The sequence below is a fragment of the Nyctereutes procyonoides genome, unplaced genomic scaffold (genome assembly GCF_905146905.1).
Source record: "Nyctereutes procyonoides isolate TBG_1078 unplaced genomic scaffold, NYPRO_anot_genome, whole genome shotgun sequence".
Lineage (NCBI taxonomy): Eukaryota > Metazoa > Chordata > Mammalia > Carnivora > Canidae > Nyctereutes > Nyctereutes procyonoides.
The window spans coordinates 14,510,807-14,534,570 of NW_026575130.1; the positions used below are offsets into that span (position 1 = coordinate 14,510,807).

The window sequence follows — 23,764 nt, forward strand, 5'->3', positions numbered from 1 at the left end:
TCTAGCTCTGTCTAGTGAAAGCCTGAAGAAATTTCTCTGATAAAAGGAGCTAGGGCTTCTTGAAGAGATGGATGATTCCAGGGTTGGCTCAGGGAATGTATAGAACGAGCCTGCTGCATTATATTATTTCAGAAACAAGGAAGTATTCAAAAATTGAGTGGGTACATATCAAAAGGATAGAGGAGCAAATACAAATAACTTTCACTGGCCAAGACTGGGACCAATTTAAGCATCAAAATAAATAATGACAGGAATGGCTTAAAATACATGCACTAACAAAATAACCAATGAGTACAACTGATACTAAAAAAACATTTTTAAAGGAATGTGAAGAGAAAGTTCTGTGTTTTTATTTTTTCGAGAAAGCTCTATTTTTTAAACTGAATTCCAATTGACAAAAAGTAAAAGGAATGATGTAGGTAGAAAATCACCAATTGCTAATAATAATTAATTCAGGAAAGAATCAACCATGAATGTAAAAACCACTGGAAGAAAAAGACAAGGACGGTGGCTTGTATCAGGGTGGCAGAGTGAAGGTGGTGACAAGTGATTAGGTCCTGGGTAAGATTGGAAAGCACAACCAGTAAGACGGCCTGACAGATCAGATGTGTGGTAGAAGAATAGAAGTTTTCAGGATAACTCCAAGGGTTTTGGCCTGAGCAACTGGAAGGATGGAATTGCCATTTTCCAAGAAGGGAAAGATACTAGGAGAAGTAGTTTTGTAAGGAAGATTTGCCATGGAGAGAGTCCACTGAGGAGCCCAAGGCAGAAGAGGCCCCATTTCAACTCAGAAAGGTTGGGAGACTATCTAGGATATGATCTCACACCCGTTTGCTTTACGAAATTGCTTTACGAAATTGTGCAGTGGTACGAATGGCATCGGTCTGGCCAGCTCACAGGAGTAGATGGTTAAATTTTCAGAAATATTGTAAGCCAGCACTTCACACTGATAGCTTGAAATTGACCATGGTGGGAGTATTTACATCCAGGAAATTGACAAATACTACAAATCAGGGTTTTGCTTTTGTTCTCCAGGAAAGCTGGTTATCAAACATTTACTAGCACGCAACTATACTAAAGGCCCGACTCAGTGGGGAAATAACATAGGAATTACTTTCTTAAATAAATTATTCAAAACTCTGCCAAACTTCTCTAACTTGAAAGATTTTCTACTACTCCCCAAATATATAATAATGATATATAAGGGAAAACAATGGATACATATGTGTAAATATCTTTCTAGGTGCAAAATGGGACTGAAATGGTCTTTATCCCATGCTTTAAGACCACTATTTATAGTGGTCATATGTGTAATGAGTTGAATAGTATTCCCCTGAAATTCATGTTCACCCAGCACTTCAGAATGTGACCTTATTTGGAAATGGGGTCTTTGCAGATGTAATTAATTAAGGTGAGGACATACTGGATTATGATGGGCCTGAAATGCAATGACTGAGTTTTACAATAGAAAGGAGAGGCAGATTCAGACAGAGGGAAGACAGCCATGTGAAGACAAAGGCAGAAACTGTGGCGTGCTGCAGCTAACAAGTCAAGGAGTGTCAAGAATTGCCTGTACGCAATCACCAGAAGCTAGAAAGAAGGCAGGAGTCTTCCCTGGAGCCTTAGGAGGAAGCATGGCCCTGCTAACAACTTGATTTTTTACCTCTGGCCTCTAGGATTGTGAGAGAATAAATTTCTATTGCTTTAAACTACCCAGTTTGTGGTAATTTGTTATGGCAGCCCTGGGAAACTAATACAGTGCTCATGCAAATGAAATTCATGTATGCGTAGCGTCTAAGAGAACACAGTTAAGAAGCCTAACAAAAGTTTAATATATCCCTTTCTGGCTTCCTACTACCTATATTTTCATAAGAAATCATGTGCTACATCTAAAAGTAAGCTTTTTGGCATAGTATCTCTTTTCAATCTCCTACTTTAACAACTCCAGATAAAAGGAAGGACATGGTGGAAATAGAGTGGAAGCAATACTAATTAGTGAAGTTGTGCTAAAAATAAATTAGTGGACTGGTGAAGCTTTTGTATAACTCCATGATTCCATAAACCAATCAGCATAGCTGTCATTCAACACTCAAATTAGTGCGGGTATGCAAAAATAAAATTAAAGGGGCGCCTGGGTGTCTCAACTAGGCAAGTGTCCAACTCTTGATTTCGGCTCAAGTCATGATCTCAGGGTTATGGGATCGAGTTCTGTCTTGGGTTCCATGCTGGGTGTGGAGCCTGCTTAAGATTCTCTCTCTTCCTCTGCCCTCCCCCCGCAACCCCTGATCACACATGTTCTCAAATAAATAAATAAATAAATACACCTATAATTTTTAAGGCTTACTATGTTCTATGCACTGAATAACTCAATTTTATACATATATCTTATGCAGTAGGTATTATTTATCTTAACTTTACAGATGAAGAAACTGAGGCTTGGCTGAGTTGAGTGACACTGCTAAGTAAGTGGCAAAACTAGGAATCAATATCACACCCAGCCCTAAAGTAACTAACTTTAGAGCTAATGCTTTAAAACCTAAAGGTGTGGTCCTCAAGCCACCTGATCTTACCTCCCACCTTAGAACCTCTAAGTGTAGAATGGGAGTTTTATCACCTCCTTCCAGGACTTTGGTCAGACACCTGTTGCTCTGTCCCCTATATCCCTTACCTCACCATTTCCTTCAAGTTTTCCACCTTTCTGTGCTACATCCCAGGACATTATTTCAAATATATTTAATAAATGAAATCAACTCTCTCTAATCTTGATTTTAACTCATTCACTGAGTTAAATCATTTCAGTGACTATATATTTAATTTGGAATCCTGCTTTCTTCTTAACATTAGTCGATAAGCAGTATTCCATATTATACAGAGTCTTCATATTATTTTTTAAAAACAAGTAGTATCATATTTTATCCTGTAGTTATATCATGATTTACCTATGTACTCATCTGTTGTTATATCTTGTCATTATATGACATGAGTCTTTAGAAGTTATCATAGAATTACAGAAGCCCAGATTGGCTAAATGATCCATTGTGATTAAGCATGTGTGGAATAGGGGATCCCTGTGTGGTGCAGCAGTTTAGCGCCTGCCTTTGGCCCAGGGCACAATCCTGGAGACCTGGGATCAAATCCCACGTCGGGCTCCCGGTGCATGGAGCCTGCTTCTCCCTCTGCCTACGTCTCTGCCTCTCTCTCTCTCTCTCTGTGTGTGACTATCATAAATAAATAAAAATTAAAAAAAAAAAAGCATGTGTGGAATGGGTCCCAGGCATCTCTGAAATTACTCCTGGGTGATTCTGATGTCTCAGACCACAGATTTAAAGGCCCCTCACACAGACCCTTAATATTTCAATAACGAATAGTATCCTGTGATGGTTAAGAGTGCATGGACTCTTAAAGCATACTGCCTGAACTGACATCTTCACCTCCATCCCAGAAAGACTATGAGACTCAGGGTAAACTTCTTAAGTTTTCTAGGCTTCAATTTTCTAATTTAACAAATGGAGCTCAGAGAACCTATGTCAGTAGATTATTGTGATACCTAAACAAGATAATGAAAGTACGCACAACAATCCATTCTTATAATTGTTCTGTTGGGTGGATAGGGACCTCAAGGGAGAGGAACCGTCTGTGAATGTCCACATGCACCTTCCAGCCCACCCTCAGGAGACCTCAGGGAGGCAAATGTAGACCAGAGGGCTCTGATCTGGAACTCCTGTGCAGGGGAGAAGAGGAGGCTGAGACTTCAGGGTAGCCTACAGCCTCACCTCTAGACCTGCTGACAGGCAGAGAAACAGCTTGTCTGTGGAGGAAGGGATTTCGAGGGTTGTAGTACTTCCAGATACCCTTATCTTTTCAAGAAGAATTACCAGTAATGACTTTATGAGACCTGAATTTTTGAATGGAATAAAGAGACACTACATATAATCTTCAGACAGAACCCACAGGGGTTAGAAGCCATTAGAAATTTGCTATAGACTGAACAATGGTCCCAAGACAATCATGTATTCAGAGAAGAGTAGAGGGAAGAAAAATGGGAATGGGCAGCAGAAGGTCACCAAGCCAGACCAACAAAAACAAAACTAAGAAATTCAGGAATTTGGGGTTGGTTCCCTTGATAATCTCTAAGGGTTAAGACTCATAGCTATGATCTCTGCCAGAAGTTTCCTCAATGAATAGCTCACTCTAGTTCATAACAGAGGCAATGAATACATACAGTGAATTTAGAGGGTTATTTTAAAAAATATTCTACTGGGTAATATTTTATTCTAGAGGCTGAATGCAAAACTTCTGAATTACTTGAAAGAAAAATTGTCTAGAAGTCTAGATTGTGGTTACACATGGAAGAGAATTTTATCTGCTTGCCTAGAGCAGGACCGGATACACAGGGCTCAATGACTATTTGTTAAAGGAATTTTCTCTCTTTTGACTTTAATCACTAATGGTTACTTCATGCTAAATCAGTATCAATATGGAAGGGCAAGAGGGAAAAAGCAGTGAGGCCTATTCACCTTTTTTGTTTGTTGATAGTAAGTCTCCCTTCTTTTTCATCCTGTAGTCAAAGTCAAGGGAGGCTTTCCTGAGCTTTGTGTTGGCACGCTGAAGTATTTCAACTCACTTAAAATGGATTTTAAAAAAGGACAAACATAACTATAAAATTAAAAGGTACAAAAATTAAAAATTTACAAAGATATAACATATATATAAATACACACACATCAATCTATTAATTAGCTGCTGTCAAAAAGCTAAAGAGATATGTACTCTATGGCATTGATTCTTAACCCTGTTTGAGTCCCTTCCTTTGAAAACCTGAAAAAAAGTTATCTCTTCAGAAAAATGTATATACGTTTACATAAAATTCTGCATGGAAATTCAGAAGTCCTAAAATTCTCTGAAAACACCCAAAGGGACCCAGGTTACAAAGCCTTCTCCTCAATATACAGAGCAGAGGGCTCTGCCCCTAGGGGAGGTTTTTTTCCCCTATGAACATATGCAAATAGGAAACAGCTTAGGGGTGTTGATATAAATTTTAATAAATGCTCCAGGCTTAGGTTCTATATGCATGCCTCATTGATTATTGGTGATTTTCTTCCCTGTTGCTTTTAGAAATTGAGTCAGATTAAATTATTCAAAATTAGTCTTAAAACCATATCCTCAAAATGACAAACCTCCTGGATCAGACAAGTCTATACAAAGCAAAGGTTATGCAAGGATATGTGATATCTCTAAATGCCACAGCAGATCAGCCAGTCTTTATTTGACCTCGACACAACTTAACATTTAGGATTTTTCAGTGAGAGACACCAGGAGTGGGGACTTAAAACAAAACAAAAAAATATTCAAGCGGGCAGGAGGGACTACCAAAAAGCTGTTGCTGACCTACATATCTCAACACGTGCCTTCTGTTCAATGTACAACACTCAGGAAAGAACACATATGTGAGAACAAGCTTTCAGAAAACATTTGATTAAAAATAGTTATGCTCACATCAGCTGTGGTTCAAGTTGTAGTCCATCGCATTTGATATTTATAACTGAAGAGAAAATAAAAATACCAACTGGTAAGCTATTTGTATTTTCGAATCAAGGTCACTGACACTGCTTTCTGGTTGGCATTGAGTGGGCTCTGCTGGAGGATGTCAAACTGGCTGAGGATGGGTGCTTTCTGCCACTTTGGAAGAGAACACTGAGAGTTTCTAAAACCCCACGGGGCTGCTCCTGTTGGCACCCTTCCACCTCTGCGAAGAGGAAAGCGGTTTGATTAATAAAAAAAAAATCTGATGCATAACTTTCGGGAAAAAGAGGGAAACGAGCTTTCCTTGGCACTCCTTGCTGAGTCAAAAACAGGCAAGGACAAGCTTGGCCCGGAGGAAGAAGAAGGTACTTGTGCTTTTCTGCCAGCCTCTCCCATTAGGAGTTCCGTGATGAAATGAAAACTGAGGAAACTTTAAAGAGAAACTTTATTGGAGAGTATAATAGAATATTAAATGTTTAACAACAGGAAAGCTATTCTTTAAGAAGGGTGAGGCATAAGGGTTAGTTTGCATATTTACTTTCCCAAGATTTTTCTCTTAGTGCTATTTTTTGTTGTTGAGTCAGAATAAACTCCATAGTGTAAATGAATACATTTTATCTAAATGATAAAGAGGAATCAGTAGGTTAAAAGTGAACACTGATCTTCAGTGGAGCCTAGTTTTAACTCCTATTTGCCCTGAAATGGAGCCATGATATATAATAGAAAAGTAGGGTGGATATCAGTAAAATCAATTTTCTTGAAAATGTCAGTATTTATGGAAGCGTACTTATGCAGTAAAAATAGCAAAGCATATTAGAGAATGAAATTTCACAATAGTGGTTTACTTACCAAAAGGAGGAAAAAATTATAGGTGGATAGAGTTATAGCCATAACTATGTTTCATTTGAGAGAGAGATCAGAAGCGAACATGGGAGAATGTTAAGATCTATTAAATCTAGATAGCATATGCCATGTTTGTTGTACCAATTTTTAAATACTCTTGAAGTATGCTTGAAGTATTTTGTAATTAAAACAATTTTTTGAAAAGAATGTGAAGACTTACACAGCAAGGCTCTAGAAATCTGATTGGGATTCTGCCTTGAAAGAAGCATGCAGAGCACCAGATGGTTCCATAGCCTACAGCCCGAGTTCTAGAAATAATCTCTACCCAGTAAGAGTGGGTCTAAGCCTACTCCAGAGCCAACTTATTAGAAATAGGGTTTTAGGCATGGAACAAAATTCCAGTAGAAAAAGTAGAAGTGGGTAGACCCCTAGCGTTGTTTTAAAATGGTAACTTGAGTATCATATTTGGACAATTAACAAGAGAGTAACCCAACCAGATTTTACATTCACATACTGTGTAAAGTGTAGTTAGAGGTCTGCAGCTCTGAAGTCACAGCCAACCCCAGGAGCTTTCTGGATGGCCCCCGGCCCTTTGCTGGTGCCTGCATGTGACAGAATGCATGGGGAGCCACCAGCTTCTCAGAGGCCCGTCAAGGAAGTGCTGTGCTCCAAGAGAGGGGTGAGGCAAAGAGAGGGAATAAGAACGGAGAGGAGAGAGAGAACAGGAAGAGGCTGGAGGTGAGGAAAAGGCAGAGCCTGTAATATTTCACTGTTACAGCTGAAGCATATGTAGGCCTCAGAAATGACACTTCTTCGCAGTAAATCTAAATGCCCCCTTCTGAAGTTCCTGCAGGAATGGATTCTGGGGTAAGTGCGGGGCGCCCTCTGTTATACCTTCCTTCACTGGAAGGGAGGATGAAGGCCATTCCAATGATGCTACCATTGTTCAAGCACAACCTCAGCTCTGCAGGGTCACTGCCTTGGCTAAACCTATTTCACTTTCACTTTCTCTTCTGTTGTTTCTCTTCTGCAACAGTTCATAACCGAGTGCCAACAGAACTCCTAAGTTAACTTTTAGATATGCAGTTATCATAGAATATGGAATGTTTAAAACATCTTTTTTCTTCTCTTTAATATCCAGATATGCTAGCTCAGAGATCCCAGAAGAAATTATATAGTCATCATGATCATCTTGAAAATAAGTATCTTCTAGTAATGGAGAAAAGTATGTATGTTTGCAAAATAATATACTTAGGCAATTCCATATAACCCATGTGCTACAGCATTGGAGTAGAAAAGTACGCATAGGAGAAATGTTAAGGGTGATTTGACCCTGCATCTAGATCAGTGGTTCTAAAGCAGGTTCTAAAGCATTTTGCCCCCCACTCCCAAAGTTGGCATTTGGCAATGTCTAGAGACATTTTTTGGTTGTCGCAACTATAGAGAGGCTATTGGTTTCTAGTAGGTAGAAGCCAGGGATGCTGCTGAATACCCTGTGATGCACAGGAAAGCCCCCCTAACAAAGAGTTTTCTGGGCCAAAATGTCAGTATTGTGGAGTCTGAGAAACCCTGACAGAGCTGTACCCAGCCCACCCCCTTCCAGCCCCACAAAGAACAAGAGCTTAGTTCACTACAACAAAAGACATGTATAATTGGAAAGATCCTCCTGATAAGAGATATATACCAAGAGCAACTCTTTCCTCCATCTAAATTTTTACAGAGAATAAGGATTGAAAATCCATTTGAACCTGAAAGGTGACCCTTTTACTATCACTGTTAACAGTGATACTGGGAGAAGAGCTCTGGGACAAACGCCTCATGGTTCTGTCTTTCTCTTCCTCCTCTCCATCCTTCTGATTAAGAGCTTTTAAGATAAATAAAATGACTTCCTTTAACAGTTATGAACAACAGAGGCACTAAAACTCTCACTGAACAATGACAGCTAGGAGAACAGTGACAGTCTGTAACAGATTCTCTAAACTGTTCTTCCTTTTCTTACAATTGGACTAAGTGCTTAATGAATATACCTTGAATTAGTGAATAAAAAATAAATGATTGGGTGAAATAATGACACATAGCTCAAGTTCAATAATGAGCAACCTTATACATTTATACTGACTTTATTATTTGTTGTTTATATACCTATTTTCCCACTAGTATTAAAATCTTTGATATAGAAACTACAATTTGATAAGAACATCTAATGTCTCCATTAGGATGCTTCATTTCTGAATTATTTTGTAAATGTGAGGCAGCAACCGCTACACGAGGAGGATATATGAAGACTGAGCATAAATGGATGAAGTTTTTAATTAGGTGATACATTTACAACAAATATGCTATGTATTTGTTAGTATCAAAAACTGTTACTTAGCCACAAAAGACTGGAGCAATACAAGTAAATAGTTCATGAAAATACCGTAATTTACATTTTTTGTACAGAACCAGTCTAGGAAAAAAAAACTATTTTTTTCTCTTGATGTTAATTCCTCAGTAGTTAGAACCAGTATCAATGCTGATAACATGTATCTTTCAATTATCCTTATTATAAGCACATACACAAATGCATAAAATACTTATATATATATATGATACGCAGACACATATGTTAAAAAGATAAGTACTAGAGGAGTGCTTGGGGGGCTCATTCAGTTAAGCATCTGACTATTGATTTCAGCTCAGGTCATGATCTCAGGTCTTGAGATCAAGCCCCACATGGGGCTCCATGCTGGGTGTGAAACCTGCTTAGGATTCTCTCTCTTCCTCTCCCTCTCCCTCTGCTTCTCCGACACATTTGTGCACAGGTTCTCTCTCTCTCTCTCAAAAAGAAAGAGAAGAAAAGAAAAGAAAGGAAAAGAGAAGAGAAAAGAAAAGGAAGGAAGAAAGGGAGGAAGGAAAAGAAAGAGAAAAGAAAAAGAAAAAGAAAAAGAAAAAGAAAAAGAAAAAGAAAAAGAAAAAGAAAAAGAAAAAGAAAAAGAAAAAGAAAGAGAAGTGTTGGATCTGACTCCTTACCATCGGAAGCCTCTTGGCCCCCTGAGCCTCTCTCCCTCTTGTCTTCAAGAGTTCCAATTCTCTGCTCTTTATTTTACTATAGTCTCCCACATCCTATTCCCGAGGCCCCTGCCTCCAGGACCCTACAGGCACACACTCTGCAGGAGAGTGCAATAAGCAACAGTCTGCTGTTGGAAGAAGAGCCACCAACCATTGAGAAAGGCAAGTGAATTCCTCTGTCTGAGCTTCAGTCTCCTCACAGACATTATGCTTTTCACCTGTCAGAACTGTTAGGAAGATTAGAGGAGATTATGTATGTAAAGCACTTGGCAACTCTTTGGTGCTTAATAAATGCTAACTGCTGTGTTTATTGCTGCTCCTCTTTCCTTACCCAGATTCTAAAGGACTTGAGCCCATAAGACTGTGGTCTCCTTCCATGAGTTAAACACATTATATTGACCCCACCTAATGACCCTGCATGGGAAAATCTTTCATTCTGTAGGGCAGCGAGGACACTTCCAATGCAAATATGACAAGTAGGGCTGAGACCATGTAATAGGGGTGAATTTCACTCAAAAGGTAAGGAGTAACATCACAGTATTTTGTCTTTTGTCTTGGAACTGGGATGAGACACTAGAGAGTTCTGGACCTAGAAGTGGAGAGGGAGGAGAGGGAGGAAGCAGAACACAAGGCTGGCAAAACCAAAGGCAAATTTCCTCCACATCACGGTTTTACTGAGGGTCTGTCCTGTTGCCTTTCACCTTTTCACAAAGACAAACCAAGAGTAAAAGAAATAAGTATGTTCTACCCTGAGAGGCACACACCCCTCGGTGGAAACTGAATTGATAACCTTTTGCCAAAGCCTAGTATTACTGGACAAAGAAAACTTTTACAAATAGCCAAATTGTAATTATCAACTGGCTTATCTGCACAATTCTTACCAGTCAGTCCATGAACCACGGCATCATGTTAGAACATAAGAAACTCAAAACCACTCTGAGAATGATATTCTCAATTAAATTAGTGAACAGAAAAAGAACCTGAAGATGTGTAAAGGTTTGACCAGGCACGCTCCAAACATGTCAGAAAGCAGTGGGTTCTGAGGACTAGCATGTGTAGCTGCACAGTTGCTCAAGAGAGGCCCTGCAGTACTTTCAGGCTCTCTGAAAACACTCACACACACCCTCTCATTCAATCTCTAGAAGACTCTATGAAGTACAGACCATTAACATTTCTGCAATGTACACAGTAGGGTCCTGAGGTTTAGAAGTGTCAGATAACCTAGGCAAAGGCACACAGCTAGTCACAGAGCCTGGATCTTAGTCCAGGCTCTTGAATACGATGCCACATAATCCACAAACCCAGTCATCTGTTGTTTTTCACTAAATCTTCAAAGGGCAAGCATCACCAGGGTGGCTTAGTCAGTTTTAAGTGTCTGCCTTCAGTTTGGATCACAATCCCAGGGTCCTGGGATCAAGCCCCACATTGGGCTACCTGCTCAGTGGGGATCGGCTTCTCCCTCTGCCCCTCCTCTTACTTGTTCTGTCTCACTCCCTCTCTTTCTCTCTCAAATAAAATCTGGAAAAAAAAATCTCCAAAAGGCTGAAATTAAGCACTTCTTTCAAACACTTATTAAAATTTCCAGAAGTATACAACTAAAAAACCCTTGGGGATGATCAAGAAATAGTAAAAGTCGGTCAGCATTGTAATGATTTTGACTATATGGAAATATTAATCCAATTTAAAAATTTGTCACTTCTGCTAAGAGACAAATTTCTACTTAAAAAGTACAAGAATCATTTAAACATCTTAGAACCAAAGGCAGACTATATTCACTTAGAGCATTCCTTTCTTTTGCTCTTAGGAAATCCAGTCTTCCAGAATCATATAGAAGGACACCACAAACTTACTTTGACCTGAGGGTAGGACTTCTTGTTCTTTTCACTAGATGCACCAGGGAGTCCACCATGGGATGGGCCTTCACATACATAACGGAAACGAAATCCTCTCTGCAAAGGTGAATACAGAGCCAACAAACTTGAGAAATACTCATTACAAATTATACGAACAAAGTTATATATAAATGTTTAATTCTTGTGTGTATTAGGTGAGAGAGGAAAAACATAACCTGTGAAAGAGGACTGCAAACGAGACCCACTTTTCCCATAATCTTATTATAAACATAGATGTTAATCGATACTTGTGCACTGAGCTGTGGCTTAAAAGCCAGGTCCCTCACCCTGCAGAACCTCTTCTGCTGTGCCTACGTGGGGAGTGAACCGCTGAAGAGTTTAAGCCTTGGACTTGACATGCTGCAGCTTGTTTGAATCAGAGCTTCCTCATCTCAAATTGCCGCTGCCAAGCTCCTGAACTTGGCCATGTTACTGATTTGTGCTTCTTTGACTTTTACCTAAAGGAGTTCTTTTATCTACTCTGATTACAGTTGGTTCAGAAGGGAATACAGAAATGTCCTGTTAAATATATTGCTTCAGTGTTGTAGAAGACACTATGCAACAGTTCAGAAGATAAGATTTTAGGTTTTATGATTATTGATATTATTAAGCTCCAGCTTGATATATTAACTGACCCGAATAATCCAAAACCAGATAATGCCTTTCAATACTATTAACTCAAGAATTCTACAGATGTAGTAAATCAGTGAAGAGACAGCTGGAAGTCTTTAGCACGTGAACTACTGTGGGCAGATAAACACTGAAGTTCTATGTTTGTTTGTTTTTTTTTAAATCTATACATATGAGAAGATAAGACAAGACCATTTGTAAGGTTTAATCCAGTTCTAGCATTTTATGATTTACAAAACTAACAGTTATAACTGTATATATTTGCATACTAAGAATAAAACTAGGACTATTATGACAATGGATCTGATATTAGGGAAGCTTAATATTAAGGGAGCTTTCAGAATTTTTCCTAAAAGGCTCAACTTAAAATGATGTCAATCAATATATGGTAGTGTTACAGTTTAAACTTAACCAAAGGTTTTCTTCTTTCAAATCCTTTTCAAAGATCTTAATTAAGTTAGTTAGTTCTTTAAGGAACTTTCAATTATTTTTACAGTGGGACTGATTTCATATAAACAGTGCTAGAGCACTAGGCTATCAGGAGCTCTGCACACCCACTACCTGGTGGTAGAGGCGTTCTACCTTGCATACTCAACAACCACAAAGCCTGGCAAATGCAAAGGTTTTCACAGCTTTGAGCTTATGAGCCAATGTAAAAACTCTTGTCCTCCTTGATCGCTCTATAGTTCACTATGCATCATAGGGTCTTACAAAATAGTCTGAGTGGTCCAAGGGCCCTGAACTAATTTACACCTTTGATAAACATCTGGAAATGTCCCTATATTTTCTGAGAACTTTCTGATTTCCAAAGAGGATCAGTCCAAAAGCATATTTTATGGGATGAGAAAGGCCCAAAGTAAATTCCCTAGTGTGGGCAAGTTCCTCAAGTCATATGTGGATCCAGAGTGTATCATCAACTCAATAAACTGAGACTTAAAATACTTTTGCATATGACTCCTCAGGAGATTTCAAACCCAATACCAGGGAAACCTTGAGGTATGGTTAGTCATTAGGAGCAATTTTGCGACTTTGCTTCTCACAAAATTCAAACTAAAAATTAAGTTACAAATTCCGCCCTATGCCTTTTGTGGACACAGGCTGCTGGCTTATTTTTAATATTTAAATGAAATTTCTAAAAGCATGAAAAAGCAGCAGCATGTGCAACATGAGCCTCCAGAATTGGCTAACCATAAAGATAGAGATTTATTGACTGCTAATCTATTTAAATACAACTTCAGTTTTTAAAAAGCATTAGATAATTAGCACTGAATAATATGCAACAGAACTGGATATTCTAAAGATTAGTGGTCTATGGTATGACTCATCTCTGTCTGAGCTAGGGAAAATTGCAGCAGGAAAAAAAAAGAACAATTTTTCTAACTTTTTAAAAAATATTTTTTAATGAACAATTTTAATAAAGTAATTCATTATCTTTAATCACAAAATTCCTTTAGGCAGGTGGAGAAATATATACATATATGCTTTTACACCTTATTGGGAGTAGTGTCAAATACAATATGAGTAAAAAGACATGTCTTAATAGCTTGCTTACAGTTTGAATGGTTGCATAAGAATATCTAAACTTCTATGCAAAGGAATTTTTAACCTGAGGATGGAAATTTATTACATTTTTTTCAGGAAGATAAGCTGTCTCCACATGTATAGTCTAAATGTGTTTCTGATTCTAAATTTTTGAGATTAGAGGTTTGTCGATCCACAACCATTCATTTTAGTAACTCTATTTGCTTACAATGAATCATCAACCTCAAAAGCAAGGGCTACATCTATCCTGTCAGAAAGTCTGACTTAAATACGATCTTTTTACTTTCACTGGAGTCAGACATCAAAATAACATTAGTTGGTAAACAAACACATTGTTTTACTCAGGTGAGCTTTTCGACATCTACGTGTAGTGAATTAAATTTTGAATTTTGGAACTACATAGCCCTTTAGGTAAATCATATGTGTCAATTTTTCCTTATGACTGGTAAACCTGTAATAAGGAACTGCATTTTAAAATTCTTATTATTTATGCTTATGAAAATAGATATTTGAAAAACATGCTTTGCCTGTAGAGAAACAGATTTTAGTTTGATTTCTCACTTTCATGGGTTATGCAGGTTTTGCAAGCTAGAAAAATTTCCAGGCCAGGTCATTGCATAGACTTCTAGGGGATAAACTTCCACTGGGAGAGTCTTTCAGAAAATTAGCTACCTCCTGTGAGAAATGGACATGGAGGGCAGCCTGGGTGGCTCAGTGGTTTAGTGGCGCCTTCAGCCCAGGGCCTGATTCTGGAGACCCGGGATTGAGTCTCACATCGGGCTCCCTGCATGGAGCCTGCTTCTCCCTCTGCCTGTGTCCCTGCCTCTCTCTCTCTCTCTCTCTCTCTCTCTCTCTCTCTATGTCATGAATGGATAAATAAAATCTTAAAAAAAAAAAAGAATTGGACATGGAGGTAAAACAAAGGCAAGTCATGTTGGCAGTCCATGGAATCTGTCTGCCACTGCAAGCAACTGCAACAATAATACAATGAACTCTCATGGGCGCATTCTGTCTCCACATCAACAACTTTTATCCAAGTTCAGCTTTTTAATAGTTAAGAAAGTTATATCCTTTAAATTCTAACCAAAATCCAAACACATGTCACAGTAACCACAATGGATGCTTTAAGTTCTTGACCTAGTTAGCATGTGTTAAATGTTATACAATGCAGAAGTGTTACACTCACTCAGCTGAGCTACTAAAAACATTTAGAAAAGTTTTGGGTAATAACTGCAAGACAGCAGGTATACTCATCTCCAGTCTCACACTAATGTGGTAAGCACATCCATTCAGAGATTTACTTACTTTTCTCTCTCTTTCTCTTTTTTTAAAAATATTTTATTTATTTATTCATGAGACACACAGAGAGAGAGAGGGGCAGAGACACAGGCAGAGGGAGAAGCAGGCTCCATGCAGGGAGCCTGACGTGGGACTCGATCCAGGGTCTCCAGGATCATGCCCTGGCCTGAAGGTGGTGCTAAACCACTGGGCCACCAGGGCTGCCCTTACTTTGCTCTCATTCTGTGGGGGGGACTATACTATTCTCCTGAAAATCTCATAATAATTGAGCTGTCCCCAATAAGAAAAGTATTAAGACTTTTCTTTTTCTTTCATAGCAATGGTCCCACCCAACTTGCAATAAATATTTATCTACAGAGTGGGGGGCATGGTAAGGAAGCCACTTTAATTCCCAGGTATCCTCAACAAAATCTAGTGGTAAGAGGAAGAGCCTGACAAAATAAAATGCTCCTGTCCTGTCTCCAAAGGGGCTGACTCTAAAGTTAACACCAGAGGGCAGAGGACCCAATTGTCCATTCTAATACTTTATCTACACCCCACTGGTACTTATAGTATCTTAGGTCACATGTTCCAAAGAACAAACAGAAAAGGGTGGGGCTTCTAAAGGAAGGAGGAAGGCTAAGAAGTACTGCATGTACATGGACAGGGTTGATGGGTGTATCTCAGTATATATAAACTGCATACATGGCTATTTCCTTATAAATGAATGGAGACAACTTAAGTTTTTCCTAGGGAGTGGCTGCTAAGAAAAGATGGTGGAGACAGTGAGATAGCAAGGATCTATAATCATCTAGGTTTCACAGAACTACTACTGAGGCTCAGGACACTTGGAAGAATGACTAAGAGAAATACGAAGTAGATAAATGAAATTGTCACATAAATTGGCAGGGTGTTGAAGTTCTAGATAAACTACTTCCTTCGTAAAATTCACTAACAAGTGAATTCTATTCAGTGCTTGAGATATGAATTCAGTGCTTATGGATCTAGCATTTAAAGAGGAAGTCCCATCCCTTTAACCCTCTTACCTGTTTAGGTTGCTCTAATATTTGAAGATATGGACCATCTGCTAAAAGCAAAAACAACAAACAGAAAGCAAAAGAAGTGTGAGGCTTCTGAAATTTGCTACAAAATATAAAGCAAGTAAAAAACTCTGAAATTATGTTTTTAAATAGAGGTTTCAAAAAATTCATTTTTTAGCTACAATTCCATACTGATATAATCTACCTTCCTCACCTGACTAGCAAATTTGTGTTTAACAACAGTTTTATGCCTTTAGAGAGCCACAACAAATAAACATTTGTTGAATGGTGATAGCATATTGCACAACCCAAGAGAAGGTGGATGTTCGTCTGGCAAGGATGAAGATGTCAACAGCTTTCAGAAACTTGACTACTAACAAAGCACTTTTAAAATGACACAAATACCAATTAAAAGCAGCAACCATTTCCTGGGCACCATGACATTTCCTTTTGCCTTCACATCATTAGACACTGACTTCCATTCCTCAAAGAGAATGTGCTTAATGTGAAAGTATAAGAGGCTGAGCTAGCACCCACATGTGTGAAATACAGAGATAGTGATCTCAGGCTACCTGCCTTTCTTGAGCTAAGTGTTTGGTTCCTTTCCCTTAGTTGAATCCCCAAGTACTGTCTTCATTCCCCAAATGGCTAGGTTGTTTCCCCCACCCTCCCAAATATCATTTGGTCTATCAGACATGGTTGACTTCTCTTGTTAATTCATAGTTTTGATGTTTGTATACAATTTCCGAATACTGAGTACTCTCATATCAACTCTTCTGAAACAGCACAGGCATTTTATAAAATCTTGAAAATAATTTCATTGAAGATAGGTGCATTCCAATTAATTAGTATGAAAACATAAAGAAGACTAGAAGCTTAATCCGTACCATGACTATATTTGACTTTGGAAAATTCAAAGGCAAATTGGAACCTCTGGTAGTATAAAATCAAATTGTTCAATATGAGAAAGTCCCTAATCTCCCCAGCTAGTTTTTATGTCAATAGTATAACAACCTATAGCTCTGCAATACAGGCATATGGTGTTTCTCACTCATTTGACAGGAAATTAAGGTGTTTGATACTAACAAAATTCTAGGAGAATGTTTCTGTGTTCATTTCAGTCTTCACTGTCTCTTGGCCAGAAGTTCATTCTTTTAGATAACAGAGGTTCATATTATTTTAGATAAATAAATTTCAAAGATTTATAAACCTTCACAATGAAATTAAAAATAAACTATAACTTAAGAGAGAATTTATTTTTATCTTCTCAATGTTATGATGAATCAGGATAAGGCTAGAGAACTGGAGGAAACAAAGGTATAATTATTTCCTATTATTATGTAAGAAATTTATAAGGAAGTCAATTGGAAAATGACTGAAATTTATAAGGAAGTCAGTTGAAAAATGTACTGTACAAAACATGTATAAGAAAGGAAAAATGGGTAGTGACTGGGCAATGCCATATAATTTAAGAAATTATCTTCTCTTGCCTATATGAAATTTATCCCTGGATATTTTTAAATACTTTTAGAAAAAAATTCCAATTTAAAAATTCCCCAAAATGGCTAGAATTTAATTTTTCGTAAGGAAATAAAACTTCTTAGAAATAGAAATATTCTCACACAACTAATATAACTTGTGTGATAATGTAACAGATCTATTCATAAAAACATTCCCTCTAGGATGCTAAAATCAAGAAGAGAGGCCTCTAAAAATTAACTTTTGTATGTCATGGAACATACAGAAGAGTTACATCATGTTTACATTAAACTCCAAGCCTCTCACTTATTAACTCTTCTAAAAAATACTTGAAGGTTTCCTATTATTTTTGCTGTATGGTTTAATTTCATTTAAATACGTGAAATTCTAAGGTTTTGGAATTTTATTACTGAAATGGGGCCATTTACTCTTTTAGGGAATACACTCAAAAGTTAAGTCAACTAGAAAATTAAATTTAATATGCATGTATTCAATTTAATGCCAATTTTCTTTTGGCCACATTTCTATGCCATGAAGTAACATCCTACTACATAGAGAAATTTAACTTACAGTACATATAATGTTACAGACCTAAAAGTTGTATATATCACATAGAGTTTTCAACAGGTAGTAGAACTAATAGTCTCAGATTTCAAGAAGATAAAACAGTCCAAATGAGAATTACAAGTTAATATTGGTTTACATAACCTCTCTACTCCTTTAAAATGTGAATAAAACATCTATACATCTTCCTGGATCATAAAAATTGGACTATACCACTACAACAGACAGGGGAAAACATAATAATAAAAATGATGAGGTAATAATTGGGATATGAGATTTTAAGGTATAATTTTAAGAGTTTTTCAAATATGGCAAAAATTATTTCTACAATGTGAAGCTCTGACCACATAATATTTACTGAGATGTTTCTTTTGATAATCTTATTTCAACCTCCACAAATGTGATGAAATAAAAACACCTATTTAGGGATCCCTGGGTGGCGCAGCGGTTTGGCGCCTGCCTTTGGCTCAGGGCGCGATCCTGGAGACCCGGGATCGAATCCCATATCGGGTTCCCAGTGCATGGAGCCTGCTTCTCCCTCTGCCTATGTCTCTGCCTCTCTCTCTCTGTGACTATCATAAATAAATAAATTTTAAAAAAAAATTAAAAAAAAACCCACGTATTTAATTAGATGAAATAAAAACATCTATTCAGGGTACTGTTTGGAATTTACAAGGCATTAAATGGAAATGTTTATGCTTTCTGAGGGCAGAACCAAGTTCTTAGGCTTTCAATAAAGCACTGATACTAAGAAAGAACTTTGAACCCCAGAATAAAAAGTTCACAGGAAACACAGAAGCTACCAAGATATTTACTTGTTCACAGGAAGCTGACCTACAGCTCAGATTGGACAGCACTTCATGAGACCTCACTTACAGCAGCCCACAAAATATGTTATGTGGAGTAGAGAGAGAAAGGCCTCAGCAATACAACTTCTGCTAGGGAAGGTGAACATATAGCAGATTTGCTTTTTCCCCCTCCCAAGAATTCCTAGAAATACATAATAGAGATAAAAATGCAGAATATTTTCATCTAAAAAAATGAAAAGTGGGTACCAGAGTAACAATAATAGTTTCAAACAAGAATGATACAAACTGGATGAAGTCTCCCAACGAGGACAAGCAAGTCCACAGTAAATAGAATACCTGATGTCCACTTTGGTGATTACAAAACTCTCTGGATCTTTTTTTTTTTTTTTTGTAATTTTTTTTCAAAGTAATCTCTACACCCAATATGGGACTCAAACTCACAACCCCAAGATCAAAAGTGGCATGCTCTACTAACTGAGCCAGTCAGATGCCCCAAATACAAAACTCTCTGTTTTATATACAGCTGCCATAATTTACTCATATTGCTTCAGAACATATGTTAAGTCTCACTGGTGATATGAGGAGCACATAAAAAGAGCCATCACACAAAGCTTACATACAAATCAATAAATAAAAAGAGACTAAATGAGCTGATTTAAAAATCATTCATATGAGAGTCAACAATTTGTCCATGGTAATAGTACAGTCATGTTAGAAGGAAGGATGATTATCATGAGTTCCACCCAATTGGTTAGAATGTGAAGTCAAAGGTTTTTAGAAAGATGATTTTTCTACAGAGATGATTTTTAGGATTTTTGTAAACTTTTATAACCTTGGTTTCCCCAGTACCTGGCATACTGGACAGCACACAAGAGACTCAAATAAATGTTTGGGGAATAGATCTGAGAAGTTCAGAATACCTCATGTGGATCTGGGATAAAGGAAACAGGAGTTATAAAGAATCCGAAAGCTAAAAAGATTGGGTAAAAAGGAAAATGCTACCAGTAAAAAAAGTCTTTCCGTGCCATCCTCACAGAAATCACTAACAATTATATAAATCAGATAATGAGTAAGTGGGGTGGAACACTTTGTGCAAACATAGTTCCAAAAAGTCCAGTTGGTTTTTAAAACATACAGCACCATTTCCTTTCTTGGCATATTACTGACTTTCTAAAAGAACTATTAGCAAATCTCAAATTTAGAAAAAAGCAAAAGTAAAATAAATGACAGAGCAACAGGGATGAAGAGTGCTCTTACCTGTGGGTAGTGGCATCTCTGGTTGAAATAATTCTGGATTAAATATTGTATGAGTCAAAGGATCCAAATGAAACATCTGTAAAAAAGAAAATTTAATTTGATCCTTATTTTTCTGACATTGTATTAAATATTTGAAGTTGAAACACCTAAAACAATTACTGGAACAAAAACTAAAGTAAAAAAAAATCTGAAAATATTTCAAATCGGGATTATAAAAACACGTTCATGAAACTTAGCCAAATTCTCATGTGTACAGAATTCTACATGTCTGGGCCATGTTTATGTGACAAAGGAATTTGAGAAGAAAGGTCAGAAGCCAGCACCCAGTGTGGCTTGCTTACTAATATTTCTTCAGGGTCCAGTATATGTTGATCACAGAGGGGATATTTAATATCTTTTGAATGAATGATTTAAAGCTGTACTCTCAAAAATATGAGCATGGGGATATAGTCCTAGAAATCCTAGAAATATTTGATGATGGTAAAAGAAACTTCAACTCTAGCCATACAACTTCAAGGCCTGTAAGAATTAAGCATAAACCCTGGAGCAATTTACCAAAAAACTGAAAATATAACCTACAGTTGAAGCAGCAGATATAAATGAGCACTGAGCTCCCTCACTTTTTTTTTCACCTGTACTTACCTAGCACAATGCAAAATACCTGGAATTTAGTGGGTGTGACAGGCTGGATAATGCCCCCCCCCCCCGACCCCCTGCCAAAGACAACTACATCCTAATCCCCAGAACCTCTGAATGCTATCTCATATAGCAAAAAAGGATTTTGCAAATGTTATTAAACTACGAATATGGAGACAGAGGGGTGCCTGGGTGGCTCAGTCGGTTGAGTGTCTGACTTCAGCTTAGGTCATAATCTCAGGGTCCTGAGTTCGAGACCCACATCACACTCTAAGCTCAGTAGGGAGTCAGCTTGTTCCTCTTCTCCTCCCCCTCCCCCGTTCATGTTCTCTCTCTCTCTCTCTCTCTCTCAAATAAATAAAATCTTAATATGGACTTAGAGAGAAAATCCTGAATTATCGAAGTGGGCCCAGTAAGAAGGACGGAGGGGATCAAAGTGAATGGCAGGAGGTATGATGATGAAAATAAGAGGTTGATGTGATGAAGGGGTCACAAGTCAAGGAATGCAGGCCACCTCTGGAAGCTCAAAAAGGCAAGGACAGGAAAGCCTCCAGAAGGAATGCAGCCCAGCCAACACCTGGATTTTAAACTTCTGACCTTCAGACTGTAAGAAAATAAATTTGTGATGTTTTAAGTAACTAAATTTGTAGTAATTTGTTACAGTAGCAACAGAGAACTAACAAGCAAGCAGTATGTATTGAGTGATTTATATATTCTATCTTGATAAGTTACTAATAATTACTTATCTCAAGAGAAAATTTTCTTTCCATTTAGTTCATTCAGGGCTTAAAATTCATATTTCTGAGCTAAGCATTTGTTTCAATGTAAATAAGTCATCTGTTTGAAACATCTGTGGACTGCACAAAAACTAGCCATATTTCATTTTTTATGATACGCTAGTTAGTAAGTGTGCTGGAGCTGGTATTAAACAAAAACCAGCATTATGGGATCCCTGGGTGGCACAACGGTTTGGCGCCTGCCTTTGGCCCGGGCGCGATCCTGGAGACCCGGGATCGAATCCCACATCGGGCTCCCGGTGCATGGAGCCTGCTTCTCCCTCTGCCTGTGTCTCTGCCTCTCTCTCTCTCTCTCTCTCTCTCTCTCTCTCTGTGACTATCATAAATAAATTTAAAAAATTAAAAAAAAAACAGCATTATGATTTACTCCTTTTTTTTTTATTAGTATATTATTGGAGGTTCCTGGAACCTAAGAGCCTAGTATGCCTAGTTAAATCAAGAGTAAGAAACAGTGTTTAAATAAAGAACATTTCAGATCCAGTTGTGAGGTATGCAAATTTTCAATTGAGGAACAGTAAATGTGCTCCACTTCAATGCTGAAGAGTGAAGCTCATCTACACTACTCATTGTTCACTGTAAAGGAAATATAGGAATCAAAAAACATGGTATTATAAGAAACAGGCCCCACCTTACGGAGAGTATTCACAAGTCTCAGAAGAGATGACCTAGCAAAAAAATGTCTTCCCTATTGTCCTGCAGGTGGCTGAAATCACTGAGGAGAGGGCAGAGCACTGGTCTCAGGAGAGAGACACACAGTCCACTTCAGACAAGAAAGACAGAAGCCACGTTGTGTGCTGAAGCTTGCATTGTGTATTGGGCCACAGCTGGAGAGCAAATTCCAGAATACATTAAAACACTGAGGATATTTCGCTGAGGACATGTAAACTTCAGGAAATATACACCGTTAAGTTTGAGACAAGGGAAAAAAAAAAAACCCTCCTACCTCAAGGACCTCTCGCCTCAAAAATGGAAATATCTGATCGTACCGCACCCGTTGCTGATGATCACAAAAGTGCCCACATAAGAAAAACTCTCGAAATGAATGTTTTCAGCAGGTTTTACTTTTGTGTGGCATAAAGGACCATCTCCTGTTGATAAGATTTCCTGTGTATAGACAGGAAAGCATGGTCTAAAACCAAGCAGAACAACCCTAATGCTGGCTAGAGTTTGCCTTCAAATGTTCGAGATAGCACATTAAAAGTGAAAGGTAAGACATGGGTTTTAGATAATATGAGTAGCCAAATATCTTTTATGCTGTAATCAAAGAAAATGTTCCTAGATTGATCCTATAGACCATTTGCACAATAAAATGCAAAAGGAGCATCTTAATGTGAAAAGCAATGCTTACTTTCTAAATAAATCAGAACATTGTCAAGAGTAAGGAATGCTACACAAGTCTATTTTATTTGAAGAAGTGATACAGATCCCTTAAAAAGTATTTCACTTTTGGTTTTATTTTTCTGACTGATTATTTGCATGTGTAAATTTGGAAAATCCATTTTGTTTTTAGGTGGTTGCCATTAAAGTTTTAATGTGAAATGATTATGAATCTTGGACCAGGGTCTTCTCATACCTAGTGTTCTCTCTCCTGGTCTAGTCTAGCAAACTACATCTTACAAATTGCAGCTTACATAGACTTTTTCTGGAAAGTCCTTCATAACCCTATTCTTCTCTCCAGGTAGTAGAGTGATCCCTTTCAACATCTCTAGCTCATTCTGTGCAAACTACTACAAAAACATTTACCACTATATAGAAACTATGTTTCTGTCTCTCCTATTAGAATGGCAGCTGTACCACTTACTTTGTAGTCCTTCTTAGCCAGTGTTCTGGTAGTTCATAGTAATGCCTCAATAAATAGCTGATGAATGAATAAATCTCAGTATTTTAAATACTTCTTAAAAATCATTACATTAAAAGTTTAATATTGCTATTGTAATTACCCTAGAGTCTGAAAGCTGCTTTCAAGTGGTTCATTTAATATACATTTCATATAAAATACATACATATGTATGCATGTGTATATATACAGAGAGTGGGGGAGGAGGAGGAATGGGAAAGAAACAAAATATTAATAATCAACAGAGATCTGTTGGACTATTCATTTTTTAAAGATTTTATTTATTTTATTCATGAGACATGTGTAGAGAGAGAGGCAGAGACATAGGCAGAGAGAGAAGCAGGCTCCATGCAGGGAGCCCATTGTGGGAGTCCATCACGCCCAAAGGCAGACGCTTAACCGCTGAGCCACCCAGGCATCCCTTCAATATTTCTATAGACCTGAAGTTTTTCAAAGTAAAAAGCTGGGAGAAAAAGGGAAAAAGGGGGAAGCCTGGGTGGCTCAGCAGTTTAGTGCTGCCTTCGGCCCAGAGGGTGATCCTGGAGACCCGGGATCGAGTCCCACGTCGGGCTCCCTGCATGGAGCC

The 23,764-nt window shown here is 37.9% G+C and overlaps 1 protein-coding gene across 3 annotated transcripts in view; it reads right to left on the minus strand.

Moving 5' to 3' along the window:
- Positions 1–23,764, minus strand: part of NFKB1 (nuclear factor kappa B subunit 1) — a 119,276-nt gene that overhangs the window by 67,473 nt on the left and 28,039 nt on the right. For 2 of the 3 annotated variants that reach the window (XM_055342467.1, XM_055342465.1), the window contains exons 3-5: positions 19,909–19,984; positions 15,806–15,846; positions 11,268–11,366 (exon numbers count right to left, since the gene is read on the minus strand). In XM_055342467.1, the coding sequence (XP_055198442.1) occupies positions 11,268–11,366; positions 15,806–15,846; positions 19,909–19,984 (216 nt within the window). The remainder of the gene's footprint in view (positions 1–11,267; positions 11,367–15,805; positions 15,847–19,908; positions 19,985–23,764) is intronic. The other variant, XM_055342466.1, reaches the window with a different exon arrangement.